General features: G+C 41.6%; 1 protein-coding gene across 4 annotated transcripts in view; it reads right to left on the bottom strand.

Annotated features, from left to right (window-relative positions):
• PKHD1 (PKHD1 ciliary IPT domain containing fibrocystin/polyductin) overlaps positions 1-20,761 on the bottom strand; it is a 245,536-nt gene that overhangs the window by 45,658 nt on the left and 179,117 nt on the right. For all 4 annotated transcript variants that reach the window (XM_083495101.1, XM_083495102.1, XM_083495103.1 and 1 more), the window contains one exon: positions 20,048-20,205. In XM_083495101.1, the coding sequence (XP_083351227.1) occupies positions 20,048-20,205 (158 nt within the window). The remainder of the gene's footprint in view (positions 1-20,047; positions 20,206-20,761) is intronic.

Below are 20,761 nucleotides of genomic sequence, written 5' to 3' on the forward strand. Positions count from 1 at the left end.
GTGAGGTGAGTGGGGCTGAGAGACTTCACAGAAGTGTGACTGGCCCAAGGTCACCCAGCAGCTGCATGCGGAGGAGCGGAGACGCGAACCCGGTTCCCCAGATTACGAGACTACCGCTCTTAACCACTACACCACACTGGCTCTCTGCCCCCTCCTGCTTGCACGCAAGCTCTGATAGGAAGCGTGAGGCCTCCCTTCCCAGAAGTTGGGAGGCTGCTCCGATTTGCCATGTTTCCCGGGGACATTAGATGAAATCCGGAGACATTCCGGGGATGGAATTTGTCCAGGGACTTATTTGTAAATCCAGGGACCGTCCCAGGAAACAGTGACATCTGGTAACCCTGCCCCAGAGCACTTATATTCCAAAGATCCTCCCCACCCCCACCACAGCATCAGAATGCTGAGTTTGAAGAGAATGCTGTTTTCTTTCCCACCAAATTCACACTAGCATGCAAAACCAAGCTTATTTCAGTCCTCCTCTCCTTCAAACAAGGCTCTCCACCCACCATCAATTCCAGCATGGATTCAAAGAACTGGGGGTGACTTGCTATTAAAGATGCTACATGGTTGGATATGACATCAGAACATGAAGAGGTTCACTCTAAAGTCAGACTTGAAAATACTATTATTGTTCTAGCAAGAACAGAAAGGGCAAGTACTAGTAGATATCAGTATATAATCAATACCAAATAACCTATCAGCCATGAGCCTGCTTCTTAATATATGTCAAAAACATCCACCATGTGGCAGTGCAGTCCATTGGCTTGGCAGTGCCTCCTGAAACATGCACCAAACGAGTCAACTTTCCTGAAATTGAGATATGTAGGTCCTCCTGAAACCAAACGTGAAGGGAAATGTACAATGTATTTCTCCATCCTTGGTCAATCTAGCAGCAACCAATTAATATATGAGTTTTACAAACTAGTTCTGCACTGACCTCTTTAAATATTGATAATAAACATAGCCCAGCATCGAGATGTCTACAATCCCAAGTCTTTTTATGATCTGTCTCATGACTGGACAATCCTTCTCAAAGCTTGGTAAGGCACTAGGTTTTGGAAAGGTGGTGTGGGGCCCTCACAGAGACCCAGAATCCTCCCACCTCCTTCTCAAAGCCTAGTTGGTGCTTTCCCAGCTTTGGGGGCCTGCCAGAGCTTTGAACCTCCTTCCCAAACCCCACACCTCTCGTACCCAGCTTTAGGAAGGCAGTACAAGGGCTGGGTGGGGAGCGTCAAATTTTGGCCTCACACAGGGCACCATATTGCCCTAGTCTGGCACTGTTCTTCCTTCAGTTGTGTATGGGGGGGGGCTTTGTCCTTAACAGTAATAATAGAACAGAAGCAAGGCCCTTTGGCATTCCCTCACCATCCGCCCACCCTTAGATGCAAGCTGGATGACTGGGCAGAGGTCAGATGTCTCCAGTCCCCTCCCAGAAGGTTTATAATGGAGTGAGCTGCTACCTTTCATCCTCTCTCATAATTTCATAAGGCAGAATTCCCCACCCCTCAGGCAAGCAGCCAGCCTGCCACTCTGTATTCATTCAAATTGCACTGAAGCCTGCACTACATGCAACCATGGTCTGAGCACACGCAGACCCTCAGTCCAGAGGTATAATGCTGCCTCTAGAGAGAGAAAATATATAGTTCTTGGAAAACGTTTTGCTTCTGGCAGCCGGAAGATTAGAAAGATAGGGTGGGGAGGCAAATAGAAAAGATAATGATTCCATATTTGCTGGGGAAATGGCAAATGCAATTAGAATTGCCATCTGAGTTGTGATCAAAATTCTGATTAATTGCTTACTGCTGTTTCACAGAGAAGAAATTAGTGCGTATCTAATTGGTTTTACTGGCATGTACTTCCCCAAATTTAAATGTACGAAATTCTGCATTGGAGTAGGGCGGTCGAGGATGGAAACCTACTCTGAAGGCCAGCTTCTGAGCTTTTGTGTATGTTCATGCATATCTCTCAATTCATATTTTCTTGCACATGTGCTAAGGCTGTGTTGTGGCTTCATCAAACTCATTGTTAAATATCAGGAGATCAACAGCTGTGGTCTTTCCTGGAAAATGTGACCTGGCCACCATTATGTGTGTCCTGACTGTTCAGAAGCTAATTTAGTGCAAAATACAGCCACTAGACTACTAAGTAGAGCAATTAAGGAGGAGTCTGCTGGTGTCTGCTCAATTTAAGTTCAATGGATCTTATTCCTAGGTAAGTGGGCATGGGATTGCAGCACTGATCGCCAGTTTGCTTCTGGGCACCTTTCAGAGTGCTGCCCTTAGTCTTTAAGATACCTTCAAGACTTTCAACTCCCACATCCACCTGCCCAACCATCAGGGTCATTCTTCAAAGGCCTTGCTCAAGGAATGGGGTCTTTTCATCTGTTGTACCTTGCCGTGGGACCACTCTTCATTCACCATGCTAACTTTTCGTTGACGTTCAGAAGGAAGCAAGATGCTGCTTTCTTTCCTGATTTATTGTGACAATTGTATGTATTTTATTGTTTGCTATGCGATGTATCATTCTTATTAAGAGGAGGAAATTAATATTTTAAATACATAAATAAAATACAGTGGTGCCTCGCAAGACGAAAAGAATCCGTTCTGTGATTCTCTTCGTCTAGCGGTTTTTTTCGTCTTGCAAAGCAAGCCCATTGACGGATTAAAGGATTAGCGCTATTAGCGGCTTTTAGCAGCTTATCTGCTGATCGGATCAGCTGATAAGTGGCTTAGCGGCTTAGAAAAAAGGGGGAAAGGAAAAAAAAACCAGCAGGAACTCGCAAGACATTGTCGTCTTGCGAAGCAAGCCCATAGGAAATTCGTTTTGCGAAGCACCTCCAAAACGGAAAACTCTTTCGTCTAGTGAGTTTTCCGTCTTGCGAGGCATTTGTCTTGCGGAGCACCACTGTAATTTTGATTTTCATGATGAAAATTGCTCTCAGGAATTATGTGGTTTTTTTTCACAACAGTGAAAATGAATAATATACAGTGGTACCTCAGGTTACAAACACCTCAGGTTACAGACTCCGCTAACCCAGAAGTAGTACCTCAGGTTAAGAACTTTACCTCAGGATGAGAACAGAAATTGCACAGTGGTGGCGCAGTGGCAGCAGGAGGTCCCATTAGTTAAAGTGGTACCTCAGGTTAAGAACGGTTTCAGGTTAAGAATGGACCTCCAGAACGAATTAAGTTGATAACCAGAGGTACCAAAGTATATGATTATTTTCACTGTATATTTTAAAGAATATCTGAAGGTGTACCTCCTCATCCATATTCTGGTGCAGTTCGTTATACCTAATTGCCTTTTAACCACTAGAGTAGGACTGCAGAGAGTGTAATAAGATACTTGGTGAAATGCTAAAATTACCTTCAATAATTTTAGGGCTCCATAAGGTTTTACCATTAGATAGAACTAAATTAACTTCAGCACATATTTTTTTCATCATTACCAGAAAAGGGGAGAATGAATTAAAGCATCCTGATAATCAAGTATGTTCTTCCTTTTGCTCTTGTCCTCTAGTGAATAAATTGTTAAGTTAATTTGTTTTGGATTTATGATGGCATGCTCTCTGATAAGGGTGGAAAAAGTATCTTCAGAATTCTGCTCTTGTAGTTTAGGTGTGTTTTCATAGTAGTCAGATTATTTGTTTCCAGTTCCCACCACTTGATCCTAGAAGAGAACAATGTTCTCTGATCAGTCTATAATTACCTTTGTTTTTCTCTCTCCCCTCACCCCACTCTGTTATCTTTCTAATCTTCTATCTGTATCTTTCCCCTTCCAGACAGCCTTATTAAATTCAGATACCTCCTTAAGAGGCTGCCTTGTCTGACTGCTTGCTCTGTTCATGCTGCATTGGAGGGAAAGAAATGGCACAATTTCCCACAGATTACTCATCCCACTGGTGTCTTCTGCTGGAAATGAACTAAATTCCCCACCTCATTTTCCCTTAACTAAATGCAGCTCTGTCAAAAGCAGCTGCTTGCTTTGAACCACTGGGAAGAAAATCAAGCAAAAAGCATTGAGGTTCATTAACAGCATCCAAAACTAACACAATCTATGTTCAGGCATTTGCTTCAACATGTGAGGTGTAAAACTGGGAATGGGAACATACATGAAACCCTGACCCCGGAAGTCCAGTCTGCTCTTCAGACCTTTGCACAATTACCCCAAAGGTGGAAGAGAGTTTGAAAGAAGAGAGTTTGAAAGCATGTTCAGTTAGATGGGCTTGAAACCCTCCCCAATTCCTGATTGTGGGGAGAGTATTTAGGTGTACTTTAAAATAAAGTACTGTGTCCAGTTCTGGGCACCACAGTTCAAGAAGGACACTGACAAACTGGAACGTGTCCAGAGGAGGGCAACCAAAATGGTCAAAGGCCTGGAAACAATGCCTTATGAGGAACGGCTAAGGGAGCTGGGCATGTTTAGCCTGGAGAAGAGGAGGTTAAGGGGTGATATGATAGCCATGTTCAAATATATAAAAGGATGTCACATAGAGGAGGGAGAAAGGTTGTTTTCTGCTGCTCCAGAGAAGCGGACACGGAGCAATGGATCCAAACTACAAGAAAGAAGATTCCACCTAAACATTAGGAAGAACTTCCTGACAGTAAGAGCTGTTTGACAGTGGAATTTGCTGCCAAGGAGTGTGGTGGAGTCTCTTACTTTGGAGGTCTTTAAGCAGAGGCTTGGCAACCATATGTCAGGAGTGCTCTGATGGTGTTTCCTGCTTGGCAGGGGGTTGGACTCGATGGCCCTTGTGGTCTCTTCCAACTCTATGATTCGATGATTCTATGAAAATCTTCAGATCACTGCAGTCTGCAGATCATTTGCTGCCCAACATCTCATTTAGCTCAGCTCCCTGTCTAACCAGACAGCTCTGCCACTCTCCTATGAGCCTTGCTACCTGACCTGTTGAACAGCTCCCAGCCTTGTTGGGAACATAAATTCAGCTGCACATCACTGGCAGAAATGGAACAAGAACAACTTGCCTCCCCTGCTTTTGCTCTGCTTTTTTAAAGTTTGAGACTTCAGATTTCTATTCCAAATACTCTTTTCGTATTTTGAAATATTTAAATATTGGTAGCTTTGGTGTTAGGCATGGAGCAACGTCAGCCACAAATTGCTACAAAGCCAGCTAGGGATGTCAGTTTGCAATTTTTTAAAGAAGAAGTCCTCATGAAAACTCTGCAGCATTTGAGTGTGAATTTCTCCTAATATACAACACATATCTTTGCATGCACTTTTGCCTAATATAGACGTTTCTGCAAAGTGATTTTATCTTAAACAATTCATTTTTCCATTATATTTTCACATTGTATGCTATCTATGTATTCTTATGCACACTTTATCCCAGTGTATGAATTCTTGTATAAGCTACTTGGCTGGAAAATTGCATTGCAAAATTCACAGAAGTGTGAATTTTGAAGGCTAGCCATGTTTCAGCTGGCAAATTGTTGCAGAAAATGCAAAATAAGTATGTTTGCCTATAAATACAAAGTGAATAAAATTTTCCCCTCATCCCTAGTCACCCATAAAGCTGTAAAACGCTTTCCTTTCAGTGGAAACTCTTTATGGAGAGTAATGTGAGCAGGAACCATTTCTTTGCTACATTGTTCCTTCTTTTTTCTCTATTTTTTCTAGCCTGCTTATAGAATTTGTTGGCACTGTCAAAATTGTTGTCTTGACCTGCACAATTTCTGTTATTCCTGCAGGTGTGGCTGTGAGTCTGCATAGGGATGGCTGTGCTTTATGAGTTCAAAGTTGATAAATCTTGCTGTGACAGGAACATAGGAATTTGCTTTGGACTAAATAAGACTTATTGGTCCATCAGCATCATCAACACTGACTGTCAATGGTTCTCCAGGTTTCAGACAGGTATCTTTCTGAGCCCTGCCCAAAGATATCAGGAATCAAACCTGGAGCTTTCTGCCCGTGAAGTATGTGCTCTGCCTCTTACTTGAATTGGATGAACCAGGTCGTTCTCCTTTCCATTAGATTCACAGGCTCCTTTTGTGCTGTGTTCTATAGGAGACTTACTGTTCGGTCTTCCTCCCTTCAGACCCAAGCAGCTGAACCATGGATTCCAAAGCCGTTTTTCCACTTTGTCTCTTTGTGTAAACAGGTCCTTGCCTCACAGCAATCATTAGTACTTTTTGGAATTCGGAAATTCAAGGGCCAACTGATTGCTCAGCTGAAGTTACTGTCAAAATTATGGGTAGAATTCAATGTTTCACTATTACAAATGTTCCGTCTGCACAACTGTATCAACCACATGGTGTTCTGGGGGTGCTCCCAACCACGCCAGAGCCAATTTCACAGGCATGGGGTGGAGGGGAGAAGAGAGAAAGCCCAAATGTGCAAGCAGAAGCCATTACACAGGGCTTTCATTGAGGGTGTTTGTTAGGGGAACTAATGCCCAAGATTATTATTTTTAAAAAAGCTAGGTGTCAATTGCAGCAATCCATGACAGTGTCATTAGCTGTGATTTTTAAGCGCCTAGTTTGATGGATGTCAACCCCCATCATGAAAGTGTTAAATTGGTTAATGAACTCTTAATTCTTGTTTTAAATTGCTTTCTAACCATAGCAGGAATTTTAAGACAAAGACACTCTCCTTGGCTTGCACCTGGGCATTATGAGTTGTGGAAATTCATAATCTGGATCTTTTGTTTTAGAACTTTAGTGACATCACTAGTTCTGGAGCACCTTTACTCCAAATACTGCTTCCAAAAAAATGCATCCTTATATGTTGAAAAATCTTGTGCCCTCCTTAGATAGACGGCACATTTATGAATTTTGCAAAATGCATGCTGTCTGCACAACTGACACCTATTCATAAGCAAGTAATATCCCGTCTGCATTTTCCAAGGTTTTTGCAGGCATAGCTCCAGAGAGCTTGTTGGAAATGGAAATATACGATCTGGAAGCTTCTTCTTCTTCTTCTTCTTCTTCTTCTTCTTCTTCTTCTTCTTCTTCTTCTTCTTCTTCTTCTCCACTCTCTCTCTGCATGCTGTTAGCGTCAAGAATGATCTCTGTGGCCCTCTGTGGCCCAAACTGCATTTCCTTACCTGCAGGGGGACATTGAAACAGTACTTCTGCCAGAGAAGTGTGTCCTTTGCTACTCAACCCTTCAAACACTCTCAGAGTGCAAGGGTGGAGCTACAGAGTGTCAGGTCACATAGTAGTAGATTACAGAGCTTTTGCAAATATCACTTTTCTCAGAGGTGTATTCAGTTGAGTTAGGGGGGAAATAGCCATTAATTAACTTGACTTAAGTAGTCCCTGATGCAGGGCAATGTGACCTTTCCGCTATGTCGGATGCCACGTGGAATTTGGCTTTAGTGTGATACTCAGCAGACACATGTGTCCCCCGCCTTTTAACTGTTTTCAATTTGTTATAGGGATTGTTGAATGTGAAATTTTAGGGCAGCAACTGGACAACAATATTTGTGGTGACGTTTTAGTGGCATTTATGCTGAAGAACTTCTTTTCCTTTGAAACATGCTTTGGTGAATTTCATGCAATTTCCAGTGCTTAGGTTAGTAGGGCTGATGTTTCACATGGCTGTGCATATTCACATTGGAATTAATGCAATTAAAACTAAAAGAGCACAAATCAAGAATTATCCTCCGATAATCCCCACTCAGATGTGCTTTCCAGAGGTGCTGAGAAGGCATATTGGACATAGATGCCCACTCCAGGGAGGATGTCACCATCTTTATCTCAGGCAATTTAATAGATTTTTGAGTATCTGAAGTTATTGCTTTATGTTGTTGTTTTTTGGGGGTGTTTTCAATTACCTCACATAGAGGAGGGAGAAAGGTTGTTTTCTGCTGCTCCAGAGAAGCGGACACGGAGCAATGGATCCAAACTACAAGACAGAAGATTCCACCTAAACATTAGGAAGAACTTCCTGACAGTAAGAGCTGTTCAACAGTGGAATTTGCTGCCAAGGAGTGTGGTGGAGTCTCCTTCTTTGGAGGTCTTTAAGCAGAGGCTTGACAACCATATGTCAGGAGTGCTCTGATGGTGTTTCCTGCTTGGCAGGGGGTTGGACTCAATGGCCCTTGTGGTCTCTTCCAACTCTATGATTCTATGATTCTATGATTCTACCTTATCAAACCCCTAATTCAAGGCAGTTCACATGTAAATCATATGCTTAACCATATGCTGAACCAAAGCACAAGTACTTGGTGGGCAGATGAGTGAGGCTCCCTCTGGCCTCCTTGCCCTCATCCTGCTAGGGCCAACAATGACCGTTCTTTGGAGCTGAGTGGAATTGGCTGCCTTAACATCAGGTTCCAGAAGGTAAGGCATAAATCGGTGGGATTATCTCCCAAGGAAAGAGGATAAGAGTAAATCTGGTTTAATTTTAATAAAGATTTGAAACAAAATAATGAACTTGAATGACGAGAAACCAATTATAGTTCCTTTTCAGTGTAAATATGCATTTCCATTAAGAGCCTCGGTATCCCTTTCAGCAAGCTACTAATATCCCCATCCATTCTTTCAAGTGTTCCTGGGGTACAAACTAGTGTTTAATGAATGCCAAAATAAGCACTTGAGGGAAATTGCAAACAACTGGACAGCCATCCAATTATTTTAACAAGTACTCTAAACTTTTCTTATTGAATTTAATATTTATTCGGTAGCTTTCTCCTTTGATCTAAGAAGATTGTTATTTTATTGCAATTGTTACAGACTTTTCCCTCTATTAACTCATCTTTCTGAAATGCACCATAACTTGTGCAACCCCTGAGGGGAGATATTAGTTATAAAATGCTTCTTAAAGAATAAGAAATGATAGCTCCATAAACAGACAACGTTGCCTTCCATTTTACTTTATTCTAACAGGTGTCTTCTTTATGGAATATGCTGTGTGAAAAGCAAGTCAAACAGGGAGTGTGATGAGTAAACCAATTTATCTCATTTGCTATGTTGCAATACCATTCCGTACATAGTTACAGTGGCAACAGTTCAGTACTACATTCGTAAACACCTTTACTTGAAAAGTCTCAGGTCTTTTAACGGCATCTAACTTCCACCTGGAACTTTGTAGATAATTAAAACTCGGGTCAGATCTTGCTGCATTAAAGCAGTGTTTTAAGCCGTAGTATTGATTTCAAAAGCAATCCAAACATATAAATTTAAAGTCTATGTGACCCTTGCACCACTGTAATCTCACTGACTTTCAGGGGTTACCTTACAGTAAACTGTCTGGAGGACATTTCTGAAGCGTAAGTCAAACTAGGCATGACATTAACCTCACCTTTGAATCCCCTGCTTGAGATTTTGATTTTAATAAAATCAAAAGGAGCTCCAGAGGCCCCTGATCCAGATCAGGAGTGTGGCATGGTGGAAAGGACAGGACGGAACTCTCTCCACTGTCTTCCTGACACTCCTATTTGTCCCTCAAAGCTACAGCCCCTTCCTCTCATTAGAACAACATGAATATTGCGTCCATGTGTCAAGAAGTTGTGCGTATTTGCATCTGTCCACCATTCATGATTAATCCCAATTTTTCCATAGTCAGATATACAAATGCTGAACATATACAGGTTAAAGTTGACCCCTGAAAACCATGCCTTCACTGCATAGCTGACGGTCTTCTATAATACAAAACTCCTCTCATCACACTATTATTAAATCGTTTTGAGCCATATCAAGATCTAATTACTGACTTGACACTTTCCCCATTTTGTCAGTGGGCTTAATTGTAGAGAAACCACCATAAGAAGAGTAGGACAATTCAAGAACAGAACAGACTTGAAATGAATTAGATCACCTTAATTACTTTCACAGTTTTATTGCTTAATTGATGGTTTTATTAAACACTGGCCAATTAACCTGTCAGAAACAGAGCTTAAATTGTAGACTGGAAGAAGAAGAAGAAGAAGAAGAAGAAGAAGAAGAAGAAGAAGAAGAAGAAGGGAAGGAGGACGACGAGGAGGAGAAGGAGATAGCTGTCAGAGCAATATTACAACTTGCCTTTACCAAGCAACACATGAGGGACCTTTCAAAATGAAGTGGTCAAATCTGGGAGGGAAATGGGGCAGAGGCAAGGGTGGAGGAAGACATTGAAAAAGTATCCCTTAAGAGGACACTTCCAGCTAAATGCATATGTGGAAGAAGATTGTATTGTATTTGAGCAATCAGTTAAGATAATATATTTTCTTTACAGGTAGGTAGCCGTGTTGGTCTGCCATAGTCAAAACAAAATTTAAAAAAAATTCTTCCAGTAGCACCTTAGAGACCAACTAAGTTTGTTATTGGTATGAGCTTTCGTGTGCATGCACACTTCTTCAGATACATTGAAACAGAAGTTACCAGACCCTTATATATAGTGAGAGGGTGGGGAGGGGTATTACTCAGAAGGGTGGTGGGAATGGGTGATTGGCTGATAGGTGTGATAAAACCAAATGCAGTAGTCAACAGTTGTCAACAGGTTTACAGGAAAAAGCAAGGGGTGAGATGGCTAAAAATGGCTTTATCATGTAAAATGAGATAAGAATCCAATGTCTCTATTCAGACCAGGTCTCTCCATCGTTTTAAGTTTGGTAATGAGTTGCAATTCAGCAACTTACTTTATTTGACCATTCTTTATTTGACCATTTATAGACCATGCTCTCATATTAAGTATTGGAAAGCTACAAAATGTTTATATCTGTAACACATCCTTTAGTCAACCTTGAAGTTAAAGTTGAAAAGTTACTCAGCAGTTACTTTAATCTGTCAGTTGAGTTTTCAGCTCAAAAAAGTTTCCCAAATGCATTTAAGAATGCAGGTTAAAATAAAATATGTTTAGAAATGCATTCATTCATATAAAATAGTACTTAAATCAGGGGGCCACCATTGTAGTGCTTGCAAGTGCCATAGCACCTGCTGAGCTTTATTTTAATTTTTTTTTTAAGTAAGTCCCTTGCCCTCCTAGAAATAAAGGTGTGAATGCCCTCCTAGAAATAAAGGTGTGAATAAAATGTGCAGGTATCCTCCCAGGTGATTTCTGTGAAATGAGCTGGCCTGGCTCCTGCATGTCAGGTTTATTTAGCCAATGGGTGACGTGACACCGGGCAATAGGAATCCCTGGGGGCCTAAGGAGCTTCCGGTTCCCCCTCCCCTTTACTGTACTTTTTCTGCTTCTGTTATATTCTCTACTAGTCCTTGGGAATCACCATAATTTGCCCTTCTTTTCCCCCTACAACCAGGGTGCTCATCATTCCTGTGGTGGCTTCATCTGAGCTCACTTATTCCCTAGAAGTTAATTTCTGCAAATACTACTACAGTGGTGCCCCGCAAGACGAATGCCTCGCAAGACGGAAAACTCGCTAGACGAAAGAGTTTTCCGTTTTGGAGGTGCTTCGTAAAACGAATTTCCTATGGGCTTGCTTCGCAAGACAACAATGTATTGCGAGTTCCTGCTGGTTTCCCCCCCCCCCTTTTCTAAGCCGCTAAGCTGCTTATCAGCTGATCCGATCAGCTGATAAGCCGCTAAAAGCCGCTAAAAGCTGCTAATCCGTCAATGGGCTTGCTTCGCAAGACGAAAAAACCGGTAGACGAAGAGAATCACAGAACGGATTCTTTTCGTCTTGCGAGGCACCACTGTACACTATAGGTTCAGGTGGGTATTAAAGAATTCCCTCCCCCAGTGACAAATGTGAAAACTTTGCAGGGAGTTTTAGGTTTGTGCAGAAGCTGATGCCCAGGCATTCATTAAGATCTTGCTAGGACCCTCGTACCCACGGGACCGCCTCTCCTGGTATGCCCCACGGAGGACCTTAAGGTCCATAAATAGCAACATCCTAGAGGCCCCGGGCCCTAAGGAAGTTAGATTAGCCTCAACCAGAGCCAGGGCCTTCTCAACACTGGCTCCGGCGTGGTGGAACGCTCTGCCTCATGAGACCAGGGCCCTGCGGGATCTGATTTCTTTCCACAGGGCCTGTAAGACAGAGTTGTTCCACCTGGCCTTTGGCTTAGATTCAGTTTGATTCCCTCCCCCTCTTTCTTTTTCCTTTCTCCTCCTGGTAAGAGGCTGCATCCTAATGTTTTAATGTTGTATTTTAATCTTTTTTAAATTGTATTTTAATCAACTTGTTTTTATTATTGGTTGTTAGCCACCCTGAAGGCGGGGTATAAATAAAATAATAATAATAATAATAATAATAATAATAATAATAATAATAATAATAATAATACATGGTACAAGATGGCAACCTAGTCTTTGGTTTAGGGCTGTCATTGGAGAAAACAAAATTATTGTGCCATTAACAGCTTTATCTCTACAATCAGGATCAGAAAAGCATAGATGATTTCACATGGTAGAATCATGAAGTCATCAAGTGTGGGGAGCAGCAATGACTGCACCCTCTCTAATTTGCCCCTCACCACAGCTGAAGTGCATTATGCCACATCCTCATTGCAGCCAGCTTGTGAATGATGCCCACAGCACTCTCAAAATTCAAAATGTGCCTGCTGGTCCAAAAAGGTTGGTAAACTCTGGCTTAAATCTATATCTTGTGATAAAATACACATTTAAATACAACTTTTCATGCAGAGTTTATATTTAAAAACATAGATTAACATGGGAACAGGATGGAATGGACCTATGACACTGTGTGAGTGTGTTTCAGTCCTACTATATGTCTGCATTGTAACTCACAGCCTATGCCTTGAACCTCATTCTCTTATCTCCCCCGCCCCTTCCCTCAATATCCTTTTCCACTGTATGTGCAGGATGCGAAAAGCTTATCTGAAACATCCCATCTTTCTGAGGAACCTGGCTTCCTCAATTTCCTGTTTTCAGAACAGCTGGCTGCAAGGGATGGACTTGGGGACATTTCTGAGGAATAGCTGTCTACCTCAGTTGGAAGCTTTTCTGATTAGTCAGGCTCCTTGATTTGGAAACATAAGGATTTATAATAAAAAGGACACAGTGAAAACAGAGGGAATGAAAAGAAAACAAACCAATAAAGAACCTATCCTATCATAACATTTGAAATTCTGGTATTTGCTGGTCTTGGAGTAGGTTCAAGATAAATGAAGGAAATGTGTATTTCATTAAAGGCTAATATTTGGAAGACAACAGAGAAAACAATAATGAAAGACTTCCAAATGCAGATATACAAGGGAGCTGCGCACAAAAGCTTCCTTCTCCCCCTTTCTCCCACAGTCTTGGTGTTACCCTTATGAGACGTTCATCACAGAAAAGGATACTTTCTCAAGCCATTAGTGCCATTCGCCTGTAGCAATTTTTTCACAAATAGCTCCATGTTCTACAGTCCTTGCTGCAATGCTTGGCCTGTGCTAGACGTCTCTGAACAATGCTAGCCACCACTGCTTTCAATGCCAGAGCACTGGGTGCTTCACATCAGACAGGCACAGGGGAGCAAACTCTATCCTTTACACTAAAAGGACCATAAGTGGTAATAGCTACCTCCATCAGAAGCCCAAGTGTAACATCATGGGGTTCCTCCAAAGAAGTTTAAACCACAGCTCCACTCCAACCCATGTTAATAATTCAAATGATAATGTCTGTAAGTTTTCCCAAATTAGCAGTACTTGTGGAGGTTCCTCACTCCACGTCTTGCCTACTTGGCTGCTGTTTCCTCTTCCCTGCTATCTTCCACAAGTTTCAGAAAGGAATGGTAAGGATTTACTGTCACTCCCTTCCACTTGTTTTGCTTTGTATCTGCCAGGTTCAGAAGCATTGCCACCAAGCTGTCTGTCAGGCTCCCATCCTTGGTGTGCACACATGTATGCACCGCGGGCACCATGAAAGCGTGCTCTGCTGCTACATTTGTGTGTGTGATATAGAAATACATGGATAGGGATTTTTTGTTCCAATGTGCATTGCTTTGTACTTACATGCAAGCTCAACAGTGGCTTTTATATGTTCTCAGATTTCTTATCAAAGTCTTGTTGACACATCCTGATGGCAGGGAAAGAGGAAAGCCTTAACCTTGTTCTAAAATATCATTTTCATCGAGTATTTAAATGCTGGACATATGGAACCTCCTGGAAAATGGTTTGCTGGCTAAGTATGGAGAGAGGACTTCAGAACAGAGCTTCAGGACCACAGCTAAAGGTAGACTTCACTCAATTAACACTTACTATGCACAGTTCTATTGATGCTGATATTGAAGTAATCATGAAATTAGACTGCACAAAAAATAACATAATTTTCAGTTCTAAGCAGCCTTTCCATAGCTTCATGGATCAGACTAGCTAAAGAGGGAAAACTGCACCCTAGAAAGTAAAATGATCATTGCACAGCCCTTTCTCAGGCTTCAAACATATACTTGCTTACTGGGCTTGTGTGCATTTTAATTACTAAGAAACTTACCCGCTACATGTAACAGCCTGCAGGCAGTTCCAAGTTCTTTGTACCTTTTATGAACTCATTTCTTTTATAAAGAGATTTGGGTCATGATTTTTGCTGACATTTTTTTCCATGCTATGTTTCTCTAAAATCTCACGACAAGAACAATAAAACCGATTTCCCTTTCTTTATCCTTGCACTTTATTTTCTAGCCTCCAGCTTATTGTGGTCAGTAGTGATTAGCTGAGAGAGAGAATAAAACCCCAGTCACAAGCTGTTGATTCGATTCAGAGTATATTATTTAAGGCTTAAATTGATATCTATCTTTGGGTTCCTTTTGGCAACACCCATATAAAACAAAACAAAACAAAGTTTCACTGACTTTACAGAATGTGAGGACTGGCAACCAAATTCTCATAAATGAGAAATTCACATCTCTGTATCCCAAGGACATAAGGAGCGCACCTTTGAACAAGAGATGCAAGTGACTTGACCTTTGTAGGATAAGCCACATTCATGTGAAGGGACAAGAAAGCCTCACTCGCAATACTACATCTTCAATCAGATCTCACAAAACAGCTTTTGTGGCCAGAGTCAGCTTTATCTTTCTTCCATTTCAGGTTCTTGCCTAGGGTATATATTCATGCCTAGAAAACATGGTGCCTTCCCAGAAGTTTGGTGCCATTCTGGAGAAGGGTGACTATGGGACATATAAATTATACATATGGGATGAGAGGAAAACCTCCTTCACTATCAGGTGAGGATCATAGCTTCAGAAATATATCTCTCTCTCAGGATGCTTTACAACTTTTTTAAAAAATCAAAACTTAAAGCAGCATAAAATAACCAATGCGGGAAAGAAAGAGTCAATTGAGAAAACCAGATTAGGTGTATAAAAAGATTGTGTGGAATGTTTTAAGGCAATTGTTCTGTTAGTGCAAGGATTTCTGCTTGTACAACAAAACATTATCACCCTCCCTCCATGCAATCCCTAAATCTGTTCTAGGGGTTCCCCAACCCTCAGATTTGGGGAAGGTGCAGGGCACATCCAAGGGGAGGGGAGGGGGAATTCCCATTACACAAGTGGACATTGTTGCACTGATGTGACTCAGCAGTAGAATACTACCAAATACCTGCCTCCCATGGCAAAAGCCTGGCAAAAGGCAGCAATGGAGGGGACCAACCATACTTCACAGGACAAGTGCTCCAGAATCTAGGTGTGGCCCCTTAGAAGCCTCTCTCTCTTTTCCCATGCAACAGTGCTTCTGTGGTGGATAGGACACAGAGAAGTAAATCATAGAATTGCTGAGTTGGAAGGGACCCCAAGGGTCATCTATTCCAACCCCCTGCAATGCAGGAATCACAGCTAAAGAATCCCTGACAGGTGGCCACCCAACCTCTGCTTAAGAACCTCCAAGGAATGATGGTCCACCACTTTCCAAGGGAGTCTGCTCCACTGTCACAAAGCTCTTACTGTCAGAAAGTTCTTCCTAATGCTTAATCAGGATCTCCTTTCTTCTAATTTGAATCCATTGGCTCAGGTTCTAGTCCTGCCCTCTGGAGAAGCAGAAAACAAGCTTGCTCCATCACCCACATGACAGCTCTTCAGATATTTGAAGACAGCTTATCTTTTCTAATAAAAATATTTATATCCTTCTGTATCCTTGAAATATATCATAGGTGTCTACAACCATATAAAACCATAAACCTATACAGTAAAATCATCATCTTTATCCATCATCTTTAGATGCCTCACACTTCCTTCCCTGCTGGAATTGTTTGTGATTGCACCTTCAGGGATCCTCCTGATCCTGGGGGATCGGCTGGCTGTGCAGGTGGATGTGGCTCCTATGAATCCTACAGCCAAGCTATTTAGGACTTTAAACATCATCACCAAATCCAGAAACAAATTGGCAGCCAATGCAGCAGTTTCAGAAGAGGAGAAACATGATATTGCAGCTTCATTCTCTAAACCAACTGAAGTTTCTGAAGGCTCTTCAAAGACAGACTCATGGAGAGGGCATTGTAACAATCCAACCTGGGCATAGCTAAGATCTGTGTTGCCATAGCCAGGTCTGACTGCCCCAGAAAGGAATGCAGCTGGCCCCTCAGCCTAAAATGGATAAAGCTACTCCTGGCCACAGCTGCCCCCAGTGTACACATTCAGGTGTAGAGCCCACCGCAAGAGCATATCACTATTATCACCATCACGATCACATCAACATCTTCCCACTAATTGCCTCTTAATATATATTCATTAATACTATATATAAATTAATACTGAGCCGTAGCGTGTAGCAAATCCTGACTGGTTCAAGTGAGGTATAACTGCAGTGTACACACATCTCCATTAATACGGGTTATTTGAACTTGTTTGATATGCATGTCATTTTTCCTAGGGTAAAACATGACAGTCTTAGAGGAACAGAGGCTACAGCAAAGAAAAGGACATTTGTGATAAAGAAAGAAAACCCAAGATCTGTGTGCTTGCGATTGCCTCTCATACGGAATTAATGGTGGTTTAATGGGGTATGAAAGAATGTTTTACTGGAAACAATGAGGAACAATTGTCTAGCTCACGTTTCATTTCACAGGTCATTATTGCATTAAGAAGTAAATCGACCAAGTCCGGTAAATAACAGTCTCTGTATTGCTGAAAGCTTCAAACCAAACAATCTTAGCTCTCTTCAACTAATATCTGTCATTTTTAACCCTTGCAGAGATCCGCTGCAGGCTAAACAATTACTGTCTTCACCCACCTCTGGCAGGTAAGCATTATTCATTTTACTCCTCATCCCCCTTCTCCAGCAAACCCTACAAGGCTACGGCTTTTGCATTGTTGCTTTGTTTATTAGCCAGCCTAGCCAACTGTGTGTCTGGTGGCCTTGAAAAACAACACACATTTCAGTGAGCGCTTCGGGCATCTTTAAACAGGCTGCTTCCTCTGCAAAATTAATTGTTGCAAAACACAGCACTTATGTGTAAAGCACTGCACACTAACACTCAGCAGTTTGCTTGGGTTACAGATATGCCTGGGAAATTTAGGGGAAATGCAATTCTTCTTTAAGCCTGCACACAAGTGATATCAGCAAGGACGCTGCAATACCCATTAACCCGCAAAAAGCCCTCTGCTTTAGCTTACTAATTCTAAACTGAGAATCATAAACCATAGCTTTCCTGTGGTTTGGCTCTCACTTTATAAGAAACACGTTTTTTACAAGATATTCCTTTGGCAATGGTTTCAAAAGTGTTCACCAAACGCAAAAGTGCTTGCTAAATCTTTAGGTCACCATTGGTTCCATTTGTCATAGTATGAACTGGACTATGTACTGCAGATGAGTCCTTGTAATTTCAGTTTGCCTTAAAAGAGAGGTCTAAAATTTAGATATTGTTTCTGCAGAACTAGATGTCCACATACCCACTTTTGCCTCCCTCCTCCACTCTGTTTCCACAATTCTCAAGCTACCAGTGCTGAATGAAAGCTAGAGCAATGGTAGCAGGGAAAGGGAAGGAACCCCGTTCTCTAAGCAGATATAGAAAACAGATCCCAATGCTGGGAGAGATGGGACTATTGTTCAGAGTGGTTATCAGAAAAGGAAATTCACTTCTGAATAAAAACAGGTAATAAAATCAAATGCCCGATATATGGGCTGGATACATGAAAATATCTAGCTGGATACATTAAAATAATCAAAAGGAAGATCTATTATTATTATTTATTAAATTTGTATTCCGCCCTTCATTTGTAGATTTCAGGGCAGTTTACAACATAAAACTACAATATAAAACCCACAAAGTACGTAGTAAAAATAATGACAATGACAAACCAATAATCCCCCATCCCACAACACATTTGAACTGCCTGATCGGGAAAATACTAGTCCATAGCAACAACACTGAGTTTTCAAAGATGAAAACTTTTGGCCTCACTGTAAGTTAAAAAGATCAAGAAAACAGAAGATGGGAAGAACTAACAAAGAGGGTGTAAATGTCCTTTGCATTTAGGGCACTCAAGGTAGGAAGTTGTGATATGTGTCCATGATCTGGACACTCACACACAAATAAACATTAAGGGTCTGATGGAAATGATTGGACAATATATTTTAAAAAGATACAGGCAGAATTTACAGGTCAATTTAGAATTTTCAGGTAGGGAACACAAACCCAACCTCTTTTATTTTTACCTTTACTCTATTGACAATAGTCAAAATAAAAAAAATCCTTCCAGTAGCACCTTAAAGACCAACTAAGTTAGTTCTTGGTATGAGCTTTCGTGTGCATGCACACTTCTTCAGATACACTGAAACAGAAGTTGCCAGATCCTTCTATATAGTGAGAAGGTGGGGAGGGGTATTACTCAGAAGGGTGGTGGGAATGGGAGATTGGCAGATAGCTGAGATGAGCCTGTTGATGACTCTTAACGACTGTGATAGGTCATCAATTGACAATAGTAATAGATTCATCCCCAAAGCAAGCTAAGGGGCACCTGTGTATCACTTTCTTGTGATATCACTTATAAGGTAAGTCCTGTGGAAAAACGTACTGGCTGTGGTTCCCTGACATTTGTAGACTACTGCCCACCAAACGATCTTTATTGCAATGCACTTGCATGAGCACACAGAACAATTAACCTGGTTTTAAAGGGCATTTGGTGTGGCAATGACCACTGTGGCTCTGACATTGGTTTGTGATTCATAATCAGGTCACAGAAGGCAGCGGAGAGAAGTGTGTCTGTACCAACATTGCGAATTAATCAACCCTCTAAGCAGCCAGAGACACGGATCCTTAGAGAAATGCCTTTTACCGGGTAAGACATTAGACATTTTGTTTAAAGATTAGACATTTTGTTTAAAGATTAAAGTTCTCTTTGTGCTTAATCAATTTCTAGGGCAGGATGGAAAATGGGATTAATTACCGTCCCTTGGATCGAGCTCCCATACTGCAGAAGTCATAAACGATGCAACTTTTCTGTTAAAATGGCTGCCATCAGCAGCAGCATGCTCAAGAGATGCTAATTGTAATTAAAGAGTTTATTTGGAATCACAGAACAGAGTCTTAATCAGGACGAGAACAGAGCCTCACCGCATGCCCTTGCAGCACACGGCTGTGTAACAGAATGGTTCTTTTTAAACAGGCAGTTTGCTTTAAAAGGTTTGAGCAGGGTGTTATGCCGGGGGGCCTAGCGTTTTCTCCTCTGTGGGATTCAAGCGAAATCTTATTAGGTCAATTGTTTAGAAAGCATCTCACATTAGGGATTTCAAAGCACTTGTGAAAAGTGAATAAAATTACCCTGCTCTGCTGAAGAATAAACATGGACCACGCTGCCATTAATGCACATAAAGGTTATGCTGAATTAATTTACTTGCCCCGAAAGAAGGGCAGATGAGACACACACAACTGGAAGTCGTGGTACCCCTAAGAACATGGCTCTAAATCAGGCTTCCTCAGCCTCGGCCCTCCAGATGTTTTTGGCCTACACCTCCCATGATCCCTAGCTAGCAGGACCAGTGGTCAGGGATGATGGGAATTGTAGTCTCAAAACATCTGGAAGGCCGAGGTTTAGGAAGCCTGCTCTAAATCCTTTTATTGCCATGCAGCTGTCTTTCTTATACCAGCACAAAATATAAGTTCAGAAGCAGTCGCCTTCAGACGGCCAAAGTGGGACTGGACTGCCTTATTGCTCTTGCGACTTACCAGACTTCTCAGCCTTACTGTGTGGTTCTTGCATGCAACTTACCAGCATCCAAACATGGTTGTTCTCTTTCAGACTCTGATTTGGGGAAGACAGACACAGGTGGATTCAGTCTCAAGGCACTTCCGTCCAAATCTTTGAAAAGAGCTTTTCCTGAGCTCCCACAGGTCACAGCAACACATGATTCATTTGATTCATTTTCTCTGCCAAACAAAACAAATATCATAGTTTAGAGAAAACCACCCTGAACTCAACTCAGAGAATTTCCCCATTATCGACAGGCACATTATTTAAACAGCGGGTAGCATGAAAGTGATAGAAACAGACAAAAATTCTTCTGTACAAATGGATGCTACTGCGCTACTGCTTCACCAGTTGTTTAAGTTTTCGTGTTTGTCTTCTGCCTATGTGTGAACCTGAAGCTCAGCAATATTTCTAGCTAGTAACACGAAAGTTTCAAGAGCTCAGATTTGAAAAAGATGTATTAAATGAAGTATGAATCTAGACTCATGCAGAGATAACGCATCATTTCATATATATTCACATATATTTTTACTCAGACCCAGAACAATACAAAACAAAATCGGAGTCACAAGTGGGTTAACAGTGACCTCATTCAGACATAAAGCTAAATCATGGTTTAGAGCTACATGAATAAGCCATTCCGGCATGCTCCTTGCTCCCACTGTCTGATGCACAGGCACAGTTGGGAGGAAGAATCTGGCAGCATTTACTTTCAGGCTATGGACACATTCGCAG

This window comes from Podarcis liolepis (genome assembly GCF_965112155.1).
Source record: "Podarcis liolepis genome assembly, chromosome: 3".
In the NCBI taxonomy this organism is placed as follows: Eukaryota; Metazoa; Chordata; class Lepidosauria; order Squamata; family Lacertidae; genus Podarcis; species Podarcis liolepis.